We start from the raw sequence: 18876 nt of genomic DNA, 5'->3' as shown, positions 1-18876 counted from the left end.
GGGGGGGGGGGGGTAATGTGATCCCAGTAACAATATGTAAGTCATTTCCGTGTGTTCATGATTATGTTAAATTTATGAAGAAGTGTGGACAAAGAGTAAGTTTCTGATGATCGAGTCATAAGAATAAATGTTTGAAAACAAGAGAATCATATGTAACCTTCCTATAAATGGAGCCTGGAGGTCCAGTGCTATCAGTCTCACACATCCTACTCTACACATATTGGGATGTTTTAGGACTCAGTAGCCTTTGAGGATGTGGCTGTGAACTTCAGTCTTGAAGAGTGGGCTTTACTGGATCCTTCACAGAAGAAACTATACAGAGATGTGATGAGGGAAACCTTCAGGAACCTGGCCTCCATAGGTAAGGATGACAACATTCCTTCATTTGTCAATTAGAGAATATGTGTTTCTTGCTCATCAGCATTGTTCTAAGATGTGTAATGTGGAGAGGGAAGACATTGGTAAATTAACTTGGCATGGTCACAGCTTATCATGAATCTAGAAGTTAATTCTTTTTCTATAATATGATGCTTGGATTCATTTTTCTGGGTCTGCGTTTTAGGAAAAGGATGGGAAGAAAATGACATTGAAAATTACTATCAAAACCAGGGGAGAAAACTACGGTGAGTTGCACAATAGAAAGCAGTGTCTTGTGTTAGAATTGTAGTATGTTATGAAATTTTTAAAAGAAGCAAACAAAACTAATAAACCCTGCTTCAAATGTCTTCTTAGAAAATTTTTACCAAAAATACTTTCTTAAATGTACCATACATGCTCAGTGTTTACAAAATAATTCACTTGGAAACAGTATTAACAATAAACTGTACATATGAATATCACAGCTTGATAATAGCAAGGGTGAAGTCTTCTTAGAGAACACTCAGTATATTTAATTTCAGACAAGAATACCTATACTTTTCCTATAAATCATAATAAATATAATGAATATAAAATCATTAATAAAGAAATCACTAATACTATGCTTCTTGTTTTTTTTACAGAAGTCAAATGGTAAAGAAAGTCTGTGGAAGTAAAGAGGGTAGTCAATGTGAAGAAAACTTCAGCCTTATTTCAAATCACAATCTGAACAAAAAAACCACTGGAGTGAAACCATGTGAATGCAGTGTGTGTGGAAAAGTCTTCATGCATCATTCATCCCTTAATAGACACATCAGCTGTCACACTGGACACAAAGCATATAAATTTCAAAAATATGGAGAGAAGCCATATAAGTGTAAAGAGTGTGGTAGAGCCTTCAGTAATCTCCAGTATTTTGAAAAACATGAAAGAAGTCACAGTGTAGAGAAAACCTATAAACATAAGAAAAGTAGGAAAGCCTTTAGTTGTCCATGTTCACTTCAATTACATGGAATAACTCTCACTGGAGACAAACCCTATGAGTGTAAACTATGTGGTAAAGCCTACACATCTTACAGTTTCTTACAGAAACACAAAAGGATTCATACAGGAGAGAAACCCTATGTATGTAAAATATGTGGTAAAACCTTCCATTGTTTTATTCATGTTCAAGCACATGGAAGAACTCATACTGGAGAGAAACCCTATGAGTGTAAACAATGTGGTAAAGCCCACAGAGATCCCAGTTCCTTGAAAATACATGAAAGAATTCATACTGGAGAGAAACCCTATGAATGTAAACAATGTGGTAAAGCCTACAGAGATCACAGTTCCTTAAAAACTCATGAAAGAATTCATACTGGAGAGAAACCCTATGGATGTAAAATATGTAGCAAAGCCTTCACTTATCCCAGTTCTCTTCAAAAACATAAAAGAACACATACTGGAGAAAAACCTTATAGATGTAAAATATGTGGTAAAGCCTTTAGTTCTTCCAGTCAGGTTCAAGTACATGGAAGAACTCACACTGGAGAGAAACCCTATGAATGTAAAATATGTAGTAAAGCCTTCAGTTCTTCCAGTTATGTTCAAATACATGAAAGAACTCACACTGGAGAGAAACCTTATGAATGTAAAATATGTAGCAAAGCATTCACTTATCCCACTTCTCTTCAAAAGCATAAAAGAACACATACTGGAGAGAAACCTTATGAATGTAAACAATGTAATAAATTCTTCAAATTTTACAGTTCATTACACATACACAAAAAAACTCACACAGGAGAGAAACCCTGTGAATGTAAGCAATGTGGTAAAGCTTTCAGAGATCACAGTTATCTTCAAAAACATGAAAGAACACATACTGGAGAGAAACCCCATGAGTGTAAGCAATGTAGTAAAGCCTTCAGAGATCACAGTTCTCTTCAAAAACATGAAAGAACACATACTAGAGAGAAACCCTATGAATGTAAGCAATGTGGTGTAGCTTTCAGTTTTCACACGGATTTCCAAATACATAAAGGAACTCACACTGCAGAGACACTATGAATGTAAGATGTGTGATGATGCATTCAGGTATCCCAGTGATCTTGGAATACATGAAAGAACTCACACTGGTGAAAAACCCTATGAATGTTAGCAATGAAGGTAAAACCTACAAAGGTCACAGTTCCTTAAAAACATGTGAAAGAACTCATACTGGAGAGAAATCTTGTGGATATAAAGAGCATGGGGAAGCCCACAGACATAGCAGTACCTTTCAGAGAGGTACAAAATGACAGTCTAGAGAAAAACTCTGTGAATATAAGTAATTTGGAAAAGCCTTCAGATATTGACAAGTTTTAAACCCATGAAAGGAATAACCTGGAGAGAAATCATATGCATTAAAAAATGTAGTAAAGCATTCAGTTGTCTTGGTTATCTTTGAAAACATGAAAGAAAGCTCACTGGAGAGAAACCCTTTGAATGTACACCATGTGGTAAAGCCTACAGAGATCACAGTTCCCTCAAAACATGTGAAAGAACTCACGCTGGAGAGAAAGTCCATGAATGTAAGAAATATAGAAAAGCCTTCATTGATCACAATCTTTAGAAAATGCATGACAAGGCACACTGGAGAAAAACTATATAAAAGTGCAGAATGTGGGAAAGGCTTCAATTATTCCATTTCCTATCAAAAGTACAAAAGGACTCACTGGATAAAACCCCTTGAATGTAAACAATGGGAAATGCTTGAATTGACCCACATTTTTACATATGAAAACTCCCATGTTAGATAAATAGAAATGTTAGTAACATGAGAAAGCTTGGTAGAAATTAATCTATGCATAATGTGCCAGAAAATTTTCAACATGAAAGAGCTCTTATTAAAGTTGTAGATATACTGTGCTTTTAAACATTTTTTAAAGTGCATCATTGGAGTATGGATTTCTACTAATTACTTTCAGAAATGAATAGTCAGGTGTGATAACTCTGAGAGATATATTTTTTCCCAACAATAACACATAAGATTAATGGGTAGTAGTTTTCCTTTTTAATTAAATATTTAATATTTTCTCACCATTTTGAAGCCTGGTAGATCCATGGTGAATTGAAGTGTATTTCTTATATACAGGTAGGTTAAAATTTTTATAATGTATTTTATTTGTTCAGTATTGGGGGTCAGTATGTTTTCAATTATGTTTGCTTGTATGTGTATTTTTTTTGTCAAATGAACTCTTCCATAGGTGTTTCATAGAAATACTTTATGAACTGTTTTCTCAGCTGTTGTATGCTATCAAATACTGAGCTTTTCATTTCCTGAGAAGGTATGTTAAAAATGTCCCGTTATAATTATGGATTTTCAAATAAATTTTGCAAATCTCTTTATATAATGATCAACTAAAAAAATAGTATCAGCTAGGTGTTTTGTCACCAAAAAGGATTCATTCAGGAAAAAGAAAAGGTTGCAACCCAGTGCGTGCAGACATGGCAAGCCACATGCACATTCTGGCCTGTGTGCCAAGACAGGAGTATTTATGGACGTTAAAAGAACAAGGTGTTAGAACCATAGAGCTATAGGTTTTTGAGTGTAAGGTTTGCACGGTTACATACAGTGCAAGAAATCCATAAGCCCTAGCTCCTTCCATGGACCCTACTGACTGAATATGTTTTCTTCAAGTTTCAGTAGCTCTTTATCACAATCATTATACTTTATGGGTCAATTTTATCATGTGCATTTAAGTTCAGGTAATTTTTCCTCAGGCACATTTGGTTTATTCTTTTATAGTTAAAACTCTTGTCATGTTACCGAGCAAGGGCTCACTTCTTTACCATAGAAGTGAGTATTTGCAAAGAAGCCAATACTATGGCACTGGCCTTTGAGAAAAGAAAAGGTTTTTTATTGCACAGTTGGCCAGCAAGGAGACAGAATGCAAGGGTCAAATCTATCTCTTCAACAGAGTTGGTTTTTTAAAAAGATTCTTTATTGATTTTTAGAGAGAGAGAAAGGGAGAGGGAAAGAGAAATAATAATGTGAGAACCAAACATCCATCAGCTGCTTCCTGCACACCCCCTATTGGGGATCAAGCCACCTACTTGCCATCAGACTTTGCCTGCAATGCCTGTAGGTTTGGATGAATTCCTCTCTTGAGGTCTCCAACATATCCTGAGGTCCTTTCTTTGCATCTCCCAACAAGCAGCCTTTATTCCTCACCTGGAATGACTGCTGAGAGTGATATAAGCAAGGTACTAGGCTGTTTTTCCCAAGGGGCGTTTATTGCCTTCCAAGGTCAATCTTAATTCCTTAAGGCTATCTCGTGATATCTGAGTCTATGCATGTCTCTGTCAAACATGACATTTTAGTCAAAAACTTAGTAATAAAGCCAGGCTAAAATTGCATTCTGTTACCAAGATAACAGATTCCTATTGAATTTATGCAAATAACCATTTGCCATGAAAATAAAAATACTCATTAAGAGTTTCCAAATTCTGGAGGGATCAGGTAGGGAGAAAATGATAAATGTTTCAATTCTGCTTACAAAGGTGTAATTTACCAAACTGCTCTAAGTTATAGGTAGTTTAAGAGAAACAAGTTTCCTTATATATAAAAAATAAAAGATTTAAAAAGCAATATTTCAAACAAAAATCATAAAAATTATTATTATCCTCAGTTCATTCAGTCTTACATAATCAATTCTTATTTATCTTGATCATTTGTAAGCATTTCCACAAATCCAGTTATTCCTTAGAGTTTTATAAATCTTTATCCAATTTAAAGGTATGATCTGAAAGTTTATTCTCAGAGACCTGTATTTTAGAAGAAGTCAGAGTCCTCTCCATTGATCTTTCTGAAGATGAAACATTTGTCAAAGCATCAGAGTAAAACAATGACTGTCTGTAAATGACAAAAAAAAACTCAAAATGAAACAGTTATAGATTTGATTGTAATTCAGTTGACAAAGAAATTTGCCTTTCTCTGTAACGTTATATTTTTAAGATAACTACTATTACAAAAGAAAATATATCAGGATTTTGTAGATGATTGGAGATTTTTATATAATCTTGAGAACATTTATTTTAGTAATAAGAATATATGTAGCCCTGGCCAGTTTGGCTTAGTGGTTAGAGCGTCAGCCCGAGGACTGAAGGGTCTCAGGTTTGATTTAGGCCAGGGGCACATATCCAGGTTGCAGGCTCAATCCCAGGCCCAGTTGCAGCACATATGGAAGGCAACCAATCGATGTGTCTCTCTCGGGTCAATGTTTCTCTCTCTCTTCCCCCACTCTCTCTGAAAAGCAATGGAAAATATGTCCTCAGGTGAAGATTTAAAAAAAGCATATATGTATACAAATAAAACACAATTTTTTATTTGACAAATCTTACCATGTAATTTTAGTATATCAAATAGACCTAGTTAGTTTAAAATTTCTCTTTTATAAGAATAGAACACATTTTTGAGGCATTTCAGGGGCCTGCTGTAATAACCCAGAGCCATTTCCAGGTTAAGAAAAAGTTTCCTTCTAAAGCCTGAACCTTGAGGAGTTTGTCAAACATACCTGACCAAAAAGATGATGTTAAATTATCCACTTATCCAAAGTGTCAGTAAGAGATATCAAACATAATCATAGGTTACCTATTGTTAGCAAAACTTTAGTTCTTAGGATTGAAAAGATTATGTCCTTGAGTAATCAAGTTCCTGATTAAGAAAATGTAAAACACAGGAAACTATTTTAATAAAACACAGAATCTTTGCTTTCTAAGCAGGATACTTTTCATATCTGGAAAGAATAATATAGGAAAACTGTCCTCTTAACAGTGAAAAAAACTGAGTCTTGTATCAGCTTACTTTTGATACTGAAATTAACTTACTTTATTAAATTCATTCCAATCTTATTCTGCTTAACCGTATATAAAATTTCCTGTCTCAAGATTTCTTTTCATAAACATTCTATAACTTTCCTTGTCCAGCTTAGCCTGTCTCTTTTTGCTTATCTAGAAGTGTACAGCTTAAACAAACCACTTTCTTTTAATTTTCTTAAGATGTATTTGCAGCCCAGAGTGACTCAGTTGGTTGAGATCGTCCTGCGCTCTGAAAGGTTGCCATAGAATAACCTTCCAAAGTCACCAGGTCCAAGTCCACTGGGGATTGCAGGCTAAACACCCCTGAGTTATGAAAAGTTAAGGGAGGTATGAAAAGCCCTGATCTCCCAGCACCTGCCTACTAGGCCCTCATTATGTTAAACCAATGTAACTATAGAATATGCATAAACCCTTCCTCCTTTAAATGTAACCCAAAAACCTCAGTGAGAGAGAGAGATTTGAGCCTTGCCTCCTGTCTCTATGCTGGCCAAATATGCAACAAAAAGCCTTTTCTTTTCTCAGGAGTTCATTCCATAGTATTGGCTTCTATTCACGTAAGGCAGTGAGCCCTTGCTCAGTAACAATTTTGGCAACTTCAAAGGGACTCGGGTCTTGTGACCACCTGCCTGAGACTCTGTAGCCCCTCACTAGGTGTGGCTTTATTCACAGTAAAGATTCACTATAGAGATAAAGATATAGGCATGCTTCATCTTCATTTATACAGTTGTTACAAATGTGTGTATAAAACGTGGTCATGAGTTTGTATATCGTTTTCTGGAATTTGAGACTTCCCATTGATCTTATTTTATTATTATTATTTTTTAATCCCCACCCAAGGATATGTATTTTTATTGATTTTAGATAGAGGAAGGGAGAGAAAAAGAGAAACATCAGTTGGTTGCCTCCTGTATGCACCCCAACTGGGGATCAAACCTACAGCCTGGGGATGTGCCCTGACCCAGAGTCAAACGTTTCCATGTACAGGATGATGCTCCAACCAACTGAGCCACACCAGCCAAGGCCCTATTGATTTTCACCACAGGTATTTGTGGTGTCTTATGTGTTTAATGTCATTTGAGAGGATTTACCTTTAAATATTTATAATATGTTATTTGGCATTTTCATATTGTTGTGCACACTGAGTGACACAATGTACACACCATTACACCATGGAGTCCTCCCAATTGGAGAGTTATGTTCACCTGCACCATTCTAGCCCATCCTGTGTTTACTTTATGCCTAAGGTGATATCATGCTATCTACTGTGATTCTCCCAGTGGAAACAGCACAAAGAGGTGTGGATATGTAAAGGCAATCATCCAAGGAATACTTGAGGTGACTTTCAGGGAGAGGGTTTCATTATTATTTTTTTAATTCTCACCCAAGAATATTTCTTCCATTGCTTTTCAGAGAGAGTGGAGCATGGGGGGGGGGGGGGGAGAAACAGAGAAACATCGATGTGAGAGAGACCCTGATTGGCCGCCTCCTGCACACTCTCAGACTGGGCTGGGGATTGAGCCTGCAACCAAGGTACGTGCCCTTGGCTGGAATCAAACCCAGGACCCTTTAGTCCCTGGGGCAACACTCTAATCACTGAGCAAAACAGCTAGGGTGAGAGGGTATTATTTTGAGTAATATCGTTATTGAATGTAACTGGAGAGATGAAAATTTTAAGTCTTTTTCTTACATAAGTGGCTGGAAGCCTTGTGTTTCAATGATCCACACAGCTCCACAGCCCATTTTGCTGTTCACAGGATTTTTTCTTACGTACTTACACTTCCAAGACATTTTCTGGGAGGCTGGAAAAATGCATGTAACAGCTTCAGGTTTTATTAAAGAGCAAAGGAAATTAAATCTTTTTTCATGTTTTTTAGAATTAAGTAACGTTATGGAGAGATATTGCTCAAATGGGCATCAAAAGAGTATTCTCCTGGGTGATGGTATGTTTTCCACCTGTTGATGGAAAATTAATAGAAATGAATAACACCTGGTTTCACATGCTAGGAGGATATTAAGCTCTCCCCAAACCTTAATTTTTATGTGTGGAACACTTCTCTCCAACTGCGGGATCTTCTTGGAAAGAATTAAAGGTCTGTGGGGAAGAATTCAGTCCCCACCAGGCCTTTCTTGCAGCCCTGTCCTAAGTGAGAAATTAAGGGGGAACACCCTCTAGGGTTGCACTGCCTTGATTTCATGCACATAACTAGGAGTGAAGCAAGAGGGCTCCCAGAATCTGTGCTGGAGTTTAAATCAGTCTCCTTGGATAGATCTCTGGATGTTCTGTGGTTCTGAAACATAAAGGTACATCTGATATGGGCTCATCCTGGGCACACCTTGTCATGTGTGTCAGCCTCGTTTCCTTCCATCACCTCCACAGATCATTTCCAGCTCTTAGCTTTTCAACTCTAACCTACTTGTGCCTGCTTACTTGGAAACTTCTTTAGAAATCCTAGCATATCCCACTGTGGAAAATTTCTCTGAGCAGGAGGCTGTGAGTTGAAAGGGTGACAGAAGCAGTTGGCAGAACCTGTGTCATGGGCCCATTCTATTACCCACGCATTCACAGCTATTACATATTTATGATATCTGCTTGTTTACTTTTACATTATACTTAAAATTTTACTGACATTGAATGGGGGAACAAATTGCTCAAGAACTTGTCCAAGTACCTGTCACTCCCTTATCATCTCCTCCTACACCCCTTTATTATAGTGGCTTTAGCAGCCTCCTGTTATGCATCCCGTGTCTCTAAACCCATGGTGGATGAAACCACAAAAGGCATTCTGGTACCAGAAACTGTTTTACTCAGCTGGTGCTGCCCACAATTAGAGAAATGCTGCTGGCAACCAACAGAGTCCTTTTGTAGGTGGAGCCCCTTTCAGGGCCTAAGGTGCTGACCCTCCATAGCCAACTTCCCATTCTGCTCTGGGTCATAAATTCAGATGCCTCAGGCTTGCTAACTAGAGACTCCTCATTGAAAAGGTATTGGTAATTTCAGGATAAAGCAAAAATGGGCCCCTCTGGCCCGGTTGGTGCAACCTATGATCCAGGGGATTGTGGTTCAATTCCCAGTCAGGGCACATGCCCACGTTGCAGGTTCAGTCCCCAGTGGGGGGGCGTGCAGGAGGCAACCGATCAATCACTCTCTCATCACTGATGTTTCTCTCTCTCTCTCTCTTCCTCTCTCTGAAATCAACAAAGATATATTTTTTAAAAAACAACAAAAAACTGGCCCCTCTGAGATATCCGAGGAGGAAATGTGTTCCCTCACGTTAATGCAATCCATTCAGGAGGAGGTCACCTCTTTTCTAGACATATTGGCCTCCCTGGGAGTCACTAGGTATCACGCGAGTGACGAGGGAGTTCATATATTTGATAGACAGTGTACTGCTACCACACCTGGTGGAGTCCACTGCAGAGATGCTGTGTTTTGTCCCTATTCAGCATTTTTCAACCCTTTTCATCTCATGGCACACATAAACTAATTACTAAAATTCTGCAGCACACCAAAGGTAGAAACAAACCAAGTATCCATTCGGGATAAATAGATAAGCAAAATATGTTTTGTCCATGTAAGTGCACATCATTAGACCATAAAAACAAATAAAGTATCCATACATGCTACAACATGGATGTTCCTTGAAAAATTATGCTAAGTGATTGAAATCAGTTGCAAAGATAGTATATGATTCTATTCATATGTAAATCTAGAAAAGGAAATCTATAGACAATAAACTTGGAGGTTGCCTAGGACTGTGGCTTGGAGTTAGAAGATGAGAAGAGAGGGAAATGATAGCTGAAGCACACAGGGATTTTGTTTTGAGGTGACAAAAAAAATGTTCAAAAACTGTGGTGCTGATTGCAGTTATCTTCGAATATGCTGAAAACCAACAAACTGTTCCCATTAAAGGGATGCACTGTATAGTATGTGTGCCCTATCTCAAAAACAGCTTTCAAATAAATAAATGTATTCAGAGTTTTGAATCAGTGTGTTAATACGTTGAGTTTTCAGCCACCTCCCACATTTCCAGAACCTTTTTTTTTTCTTATATTGGTGATAATAGAAATTCCGTTGCCTTGGGGACATCACAGCCATTTACATTTCAAAATCTCTGGGCACACACTCCAAAACTATCTAAAATAAAATTCCTTATACTTTAAAATGTACACCTGAAAGTTTTTTTGAACACATCTTACAATTTGTGGTCGGTCGGGCCTGGGCTTCGAGGTTCCAACTTCCCAGCAGAAGTAAGACCTGGGGCTGCCACACTCCTCTTCCACGTGTGTGGAGGTGACGAAGGGACAGGTAGAAGCCTCAACGCCGTCGACAAAGATCGAAGTGGAGGCAGAAACTTTATCGCATTTGGTGAGGTCACTTTTAAATGGGTTTGTAAACGAGGATCACAGTTCCATGGGTGGCCTCCCAGCCTATGTCAACCCCTGACCCAGGGAGGACCGCTGACGCTCTGGTCCCAGGCTGGACGCCCCTCTTACCCAGGACAAGGGCGTCGCTCCATCTGGAAACTGGCTCTGGAATTCCCTGCCCACACCTGGGTCCCGCGTTCAGGAAGACACCACCGTCCCTCTAGGGTGGGGGAACAGGTTTTATTTAAAAGCAAACGCCCCTCGAGGGGACAGGTCCCGCCCACCCCGAGAAGCTGGCTTTGCTCTGCCAGCTGACCACCTCCCGGTCGTCGCTCAGGAAACCTGGGGGCGGGTCCTTGCAAACTGTCCAATCAGGGGCGCAGCAGCAGAGCACGCTCGTGCAACCGCGGGGACGCTCCCGGCGGCGCTCGGCGTCGTGTCTCACGTGCGGTTAACGGTCCAGGTGTCTCTGCTACAGCATCAGTTCACCTTGACCTGCTTCCGCCGCGGAGCCTAAGGGATGATGCCCGGGGTCCCCAGAAGCCGGGAGATGGTGAGTGTGCGGGGCCGGGTGTCCCTGGACGGGGACAAGGGGCTGGTTGGACCCGGCTATGGCGAGACCCGGCCTCCCCGCGGTCGAGTCCAAAGTCTGCGGACCCGAGTCTCCCGGGGCTCGGCCAGGACCTCAGTCCCGTCCGGCACGAAGCGGGGGGCTGGGCCGGCAGCCGGGACCCCGGCGTCCCGTCCCGTCAGTGCACGGCGACTTCGGCCCCGGAGACACTCTCCACAGCTCTGCGCCCGCAGCCCCGCGTCTCCCCAGATGGTGCGGCGACCATGGCGAAGGTCACCGGGGGACAGTCGTGACTCGGCCTGTGGGGTTTGTGCATGAGAAGGGCTGTAGTCTGTAGGGTCCCCAGCCCCTCCTTTCTCCTCAGGGGCACCCGTTTTCTCCTCAGTTTTCCAGACGTTTGGGAAGCAGGGTCTCATATCCAGGACCCTGCCCCGCCCCCGCCCCAGCCTGTTTCTTCCTCGAGGGGCAATCCATTTCTGAAGTTCCAGATTCTTCCTCGCGTTCCTGAACGCCAGTTTGGCCTATCCGATTCGTGGCGTCATTCTTAAGTATTTGTTTATCATTTTTCCACAGAGCCATGGATGGCTCTTTTTAAAGATTTTTTTTTTTTTACCCTCTGTGGATATTTTACTTGAGAGTAAGGCCAAGAATAACCACCTGGAATCCGTTGTATGAAACCCCTGTTCCTCTCCCCCAGGACCTTCCCTGGGCACAGACTTCCTTTGGAAAGTCCTTTATGTGGAGGATCCTCTTCGGAAACTTTCCTGGGTGTTTTGTCCCGTGAACACAGCCCCTCCCTGCGTCTCTCACCTGAAAAGACTTAACTTATGTATGTTTTGGTTTTCAATAAGGGTATATTTCATCAGTAGAGTTTGAAAGACAACATAAAATAGTTTCAAACAGGCAAGAAAGAGGTGAGTTTCAGAAAAAAAAAAATTTCAGTATTACTTTCCATTTGCATAGAATTCTTCCTTTACTCTGTTTTCCCCTGTAGTCAATTCCCAAGGTCTGTGTTTTACTTTGGGTGTTTCCAAATAAAATTCCAGGTTTAGACTTGCAGAGCAGAAGTGTTCAAGTGTGAGGAATTATTTACAAGCCAATTAGTTTTTATCTAAATAGAAATAGCTGACATCTTTTTCTGAAATGAATACATATTAGGGGTTTTCTAATTGAACTATTAAAAGACACTTTTTCTTCCTTTCCCCATAAACACTGGGATTATGTGGGTTTGGTGGATTATTCAAATACTGAATTTATTGGTGTTCCAAAGCAACTCCAGTGCTGTGTAGAGACCTGAGGGCAGTGTATCTAAGGCCCCCTTGAGCCTGCAAAGGGAAGTACTTGAAGACGAAGTTTCCTGGAGAGCCTCCCCTGCAGGTGTCCTACCTGCTCACGCCCACCATGGAAAGAGCCTTTACACTGAGAAGCTACAGCCCTGGAAAGCTGGGGCTGCAGGTGCACATGGGGGAGGGGATGATGCCCCTTCTGAGGTTTTCACTGTAGTTCCCCTGAGCCTGTTTCTAGGCATAGGTTGGAGTTTTGTATCCATAGTGCAGTTGCATTCAGTGTAATTAGTGCACATTGAGAAAATCTGAAAGTCAAGGGTTCTGTGCCCTGTGTTAGGGTCCATGAATTTGTGAGTTAATTTGGGTCAGAACCTGACACTGAATCCAGCTGAGCATTTCCTCACAGTGAGCTGAGGCCTGAGAGAGGGAGCATTTCCATTGTTACCAGGGGGGGATGTTGGGGCTCCCAGACTTCATTCCTGGAACTGCTCAGTGGTCCCTCTCCTCCTTCCCCAGGGGCTGTTCCACTCCAGGGGTTCTGTGTCAACCTGGAGAGTCCAGAATGTGGGACCTTCTGAACGTGGCTTTCCTTCTGTCCTGAGCATCTGATACCAGTGCTTGTGTTTCTTTACTTTGCATCCTTTATCCATTGAATAGTGCAGCCCATTGACTAGTTTCCCTGAGCACTTGGTAATTTTATTCCCTGTGTCCAAAATAACATTTTTAGTGTCTTGGGCTTAAAAATGTAAATTGATTAAGAGATATGATGGTACTGAGGCAAAGTAATTGTGGAACTAAATAGAGTTTTTGTTCCTTTTAGGTAAGAGAACTTCAAGATGAATGTATTTAAGCTCTCAGGTCAATTTTTCATTTTTACATCAGTGTTTGTATGTGCAGGTCCCTGGGGAACATTGAAATTTAAAAGGCTAAAGCAACTGAATTTCTATTTTAAGCGATGTGAAGTAAACTAATCAAAGTTTATATTATATGTCTCTGAAAATCCTATTACATTTAAGGAGCTACATCCAAATGCCTATTGCATCATAATATACTACTTATTCCTGAAAATACACCCATGTGAGATATAGGGGAGAGACAAACTGGGATGCAGCTTGTCCTTTTAGTTAGCAAGATATTTGAAAATTTCATTTTGTATGGTTACACTTTTGTAATCCTTAGTGTTTAAAGGAATTAAATCTTAGAAGGGGTTCCTCTGTACAAACGTTAAAATTTAAAAAAGGCTAGTATAACAGGGTTGTATAACTTTCTCTGTTTATTTTTAACAAATCTGTAAGATAGAAAAAGTCTAACTTAAGAAGAATCACGGAGCAAACCATTCAAAGTTGAACACCTGGTACTGCTCATTTGACAATCAGCTGACATTTGAAGTTAGTTTTAAAAAAAAGACTTACTGCCCACAAATCCTGGGCCCTCCAGTGCTGCTACTCTGGCCACCTCCAAATACACAGTTTTGATCATTTCTTGAGCTCCTGTTAGCAATTCTTTATATAAAAACAAGTCATCACAAATGCATATTGTTCTTGCCCATGTTTGTCCTTATAATGAGCAGTCAGGCTCTGAATTGTTTGATATTTACTGACAGTTTAAACCTCCTTGCTCCCTCCCTTGTGTCCACACCTGGAAAGGCTGATGAGAAAGTCCAGGCCTCTGTTCTCTGGCACTGGCTTCAGATTCCAACCCCACAAGCCCCTGTCTGTGTGCAGAACTCTTGCCCTGGCCCCTCCCCTGACAAAGATTCTTTTCTTGAACAATTTTAGTCAGGCTCCTGAACTTTCTCCCAGGCCTATCTTTGCACTTCCTTATAAAACCCAGTTTTTGCAGGAACCCTGCTAAGTTGGGTGAACCAGAATCCCCCACCCTCCTATCTGACCAGGTTCCTCCTCCTCCATCAGGTGATGTCTGATCACCCTGGCCTGTCTGCAGTAAGAATCCTGTTTGGTCGGTTTAGCCAGGACACTCTCAACCCTGATTCTTTTTTTAGTAATTTTCCATCCACTGCACACCACCCTATTCTCTGGCTGTGAATTCCCACTTGGCCATGCTATACTCAGAATTGAGCCTAATCTCATTTCCCACCTATTGTGAAATCCCACTATGATGGTCTGTATACCTGTTGGCAAGGGTTCTGAATTAATCCTGCTTTACCATCTTTGACAGATGTTATTGAATATTTTTTCTTTAACACCTCCAGCTACAATAAAATACCAAGCCAGTCTCCTTTCCTTGATCTCTCAAGCCATTTCAGAGCTTGAGAGGCCCAAACTACCCTCCCTGAGACCTCAATTATGAGTCACAGGCCTTTCCCTACCCTATCTGTGGGCCACCTTGCATGTGGCCCTAACAGTTGGCACTGTGAACAGCATGTCCCGATATGAACACCCTCATAGGTCTGTCTTCTCTTGCTCTGATTTGCTCACCTGCTCTACTGACTAATGGTGACTTACACTATGGGCTGCTGGGTGCTGTCCTGCCTGGTGTGGTGTCAGTGTTGAACCTACCAAGCCTTAGTGCTAGATTCAGTGAACCAGACCTGGCCATTTTGAGAATTACTAGGCATGTTGAGGATTTTTGCATCTATATTCATCAGGGATATTGGCCTGTAATTTTCTTTTCTCGTGTCTTGTCTGGCTTTGGTTATCAAGGTAATGCTGGCCTTGTAAAATGAGTTTGGAAGTGGTCCCTGCTCTCCAAGTTGTTGGAAGAATTTGAGAAGGATTGGTATTAATTCTTCTTTAAATATTTGGTAGAATTCACCAGGGAAGCCATCTGGTCCTGGACTTCTCTTTGTTGGGAGATTTTTGATGGATGGATTCAATCTCCTTACTCATGATTGGGCTATTCAAATTTTATATTTTTATGATTCAGCCTTAGTAGGTAGTATGTTAATTTTTAAAAATTTATCCAATACTACTAGGTTATCACATTTGTTGGCATATAATTTTTCATACGATTCTCTTATTATCCATTGCATTTCTGTGGTATTAGTTATAATTTCTCCTTTTTAGTTCTGATTTTATTAATCTGAATCTTTTTGTTCTTTTTCTTAACCTAGCTAAAGTTTTGTCTATTTGGTTTATATTTTTAAACAACCAACTCTTATTTCATTTCTTTGACCAGTTAGTTTTACACTTTCATATATATTCATGATACTAATTATCAATCTCTTTCATTTCAGTTTGAAAATCCTTGTAGCATTTCTTGTAAGGCAGGTATAGTGGTGATGAACTCCCTCAGGTTTTGTTTGCAAAAGTCTTTCTCACCCTAGCCAGTTTTTCTCAGTGGTTAGAACATTGGCCAGAGGACTGAAGGGTCCCAGGTTCGATTCCAGCCAAGGGAACGTACCTCAGTTGCAGGCTTGATCCCTGGCTCCACTCGGGGTGAGTGCAGGAGGCAACCAATCAATATGTCTCTCTCACGCCAATGTTTCCCTATCTCTCTCCCCCTTCCACTCTCTCTGAAAAAGAATGGAAAAAATATCCTCAGGTGAGGATTTTTAAAAAAGTCTTTCTCTTCCTTAATTTATGAAGGACATCTTTGTTGAGTAACGCATTCTTGATTAGTAATTTCGTTCTTTCAACACTTTGGATATAACATGCCCCTCTCTCATATCCTCAAGGTTTCTGCTGAGAAATTCCTTGATAGTCTAATTGGGGTTACCTTGTAAGTGACCAGTCATTTCCTCCTGTTACTTTCAAAATTCTCTTTTTGATTTTTTTTTATCCTCACCCCAGGATATTTCTTCCATTGATTTTTTTTTTTTTTTTTTTTTTTTTGAGAAAGAGAGTAGAAGAGAGGGAAGAGGGGGAGAGAGAGACACACACACATCAATTGGTTGTCTCCCACAATCATGGGGGATTGAGCCTGCAACCAGGGACATGCCCTTGACTAGAAATCGAACCAAATGGGCTTACACTCTAACCACTGAACAAAACTGTCCAGGGCTGATTTTTGATATTTTAATTAAAATGTTCTTTATGGCCCAGCCAGCATGGCTCAGCTCTTGAGCATCGACCTATGATCCAGGAGATCGCGGTTCGATTCCCAGTCAGGGCACATGTTCGGGTTGCGGGCTCCATCCCCAGCAGGGGGTGTGCAGGAGGCAGCTGATCAATGACTCTCATCATTGATGTTTCTACATGTCTGTCTCTCCCTCTGTCTCTCTGAAATCAATAAAGATCTTTTTTTGGGTTCAACCTGTTTTGGGAGCTTTGAGCTTCATCTATTCCAAGATTTCAGGAGTTTCCAGCCATTGTTTCTTTAAATAAGGTTTCTATCTTTCTCTCTTCTCCTTTAGGATTTCCATAATATATATATTATTTCTTTTGCTGGTATCCTCAAAATTATATAAGCTTTCTTCATTTCTTTTCATTATTTTTTTTCTCCTCTGAGTAATTTCAAATGACAGTCTTCATTCAAGTTCACAGATTATTTCTTTTGATTCATGCAGTCGGCTCTTAAAATTCTCTTACATTTTTCATTTTATTTATTGTATTCTTTAGCTTCAGCATTTTTGTTTGGTTCTTTATGATTTCTGTCTACCTGTCAAATTTCTTATTTTCTTGATTTCATTGTGTTGAATATCTGTGTTTTTATGAAGCTTGCTGCTTCCTTAGAACAAGTTATTTTAATTCTTTGTCAGGCAATTTGTAGATCTCCATTTCTATGTAGATCTCCAAAATCATTGTTTTCTTTTACTGGTGTCATTTTTCTTGTGTGGTGTGTGTGTTCCTTGAAGCATTGCATTGCTGTGTTCACATTTGAAGAAGCAGTCACCTCCTGCAGTCTTTCTTGGCTTTGGGAGAGAAACACTTTCACCAGTCAGCCCTGCAGGGATTCTGAGGCTCTTTCAGACCTTCTCACTTCACACCACTTGTTCCCTCTTTAGGGGGAAGTTTTAAAATTATATGCCTTATGTGAATCCCTCAAAGCCAAGCCAGGTGCTGAGAGCTTCCCGTTAGTTCTCCTGAGGGTAGTCCCCTGAAATGCTTAAGTTTGTGTGTCTTCTCCATTGAGTCGAGCCAGCTGAATGTATGTGCTAATAAGACATTGGAGATTTGCACTTGCTGTCTGGAGAAGGCACAGTGAGGTACAAAGCATTGGGTGTGCCCATAGGCCAATTGGAAGCGTCTGCAAACATTACATCCCAAGTGGCTAAAATGCAAGCCTCCTGATGGGGTAGCTGACAGTTGTGTCTGCAGCCAGCCATTTGTTGAGTTTTGAGCCCTGGTTGTTGTGTATCCTTGTAACTCTTTCTTGCTCCTGGCTTTCCAGCTATTCAACTGTGCTGATTCCCTCAGTGTTCTTAGTGAGATGGAAAATTGGTGAGCCTTTCGGGCAGTGCCCCACACCACTGAGGAAGCCATGGCTCAATCACTGCACTGTCACTTTCCCCATAGGAAGAATCTCTGGCCAAGGGGGTCTTGGCAATGAGCTGTGCCACCTTTTGGAGGGGTAATACATGTAAACTGTTTTTCTTACACTTGCCATAGTGTCTGTTCTCAGATTTTATGCTCCAGTGGTGTACAGGAACTTCACCACCGGAACTCCAGACTTCCACAAACCTACATTCATCCTTGGCTGGTTATCAAAATTAGTGCTCTGTGGGGAGATGTTGGTAGAAATCTCCTATTTCACTATCTTGTTGCCATCACCCTCTTACTGTCTCGTGTTATTCAGAAGTGTCTTTAATCTTCAAGTCCTTGGAGGTTTTCCAACTATTGTCCTTGTTATTGATTTCTAGAAAAATGCTGTTCTGATCTGCAGCATATCTTTTATGATTTCTCTTTCTTTCACATTTGTTAAGGTCTGTTTTGTGTCCCAAAATGTGTTGTATCTTAGTGAATGTTCCATGTAAATCTAAAAAGAATGTATATTCTGCTGTGTTTGGATAAAGTGTTGCATGGATTTCAGTTAAATCCACTTGTTTGATGGTGCTATTTAATTTCACAATGTCCTTCCTGATTTTTTGCCTGCTGGAACTCTTCATTACTGGTGGGGGCAGGTGTTGAAGTCTCCAACAATAATAGTGAATATATTTATTCCTCCTTACAGTTCTCTCAGTTTTTGCCTTGTGTATTTTGTCCCTGTGTTGTTTTGCATGTACACGTGAAGGATTGCTATGTCCTCTTGGAGAACCAATTCTTTTATCATTATGTAATGCCTCTTTATCTCTGTGAATCTTGTCTGCTCTGAAGTCGGCTTTGTCTGAAGTTCATACACCTATGCCAGCTTTCTTTTGTTGGTGTGGTATATCATTTTCCACCCTTTACTTTTAATCTATCTCTGTTTTTATATCTAAAGAGCAATTCTTGTAAACAATATATAATTTTTATTTTATTATCTGCTGTCACAGTTTTTGTCTTTCCCTTACTATATTTAGACCATTGATGTTTAAAGTGATTACTGATGTCATTGGATTAATATCTACCATAGCCC

At 40.2% G+C, this 18876-nt stretch overlaps 1 protein-coding gene across 1 annotated transcript; it reads left to right on the top strand.

The window, feature by feature from the left end:
• Positions 1 to 225: 225 nt before the first annotated feature.
• Positions 226 to 2408, top strand: LOC107541532 (uncharacterized). The gene is given in 3 exon segments (XM_016218623.2): positions 226 to 361; positions 563 to 623; positions 1002 to 2408. Coding segments are annotated over 3 exon segments (1602 nt in total). The 3' UTR covers positions 2407 to 2408.
• Positions 2409 to 18876: the final 16468 nt, after the last annotated feature.

Source organism: Miniopterus natalensis, chromosome 4 (genome assembly GCF_054644295.1).
Source record: "Miniopterus natalensis isolate mMinNat1 chromosome 4, mMinNat1.hap1, whole genome shotgun sequence".
NCBI classification, from domain to species: Eukaryota; Metazoa; Chordata; class Mammalia; order Chiroptera; family Miniopteridae; genus Miniopterus; species Miniopterus natalensis.
This window is presented reverse-complemented; position numbering and strand designations above follow the sequence as displayed.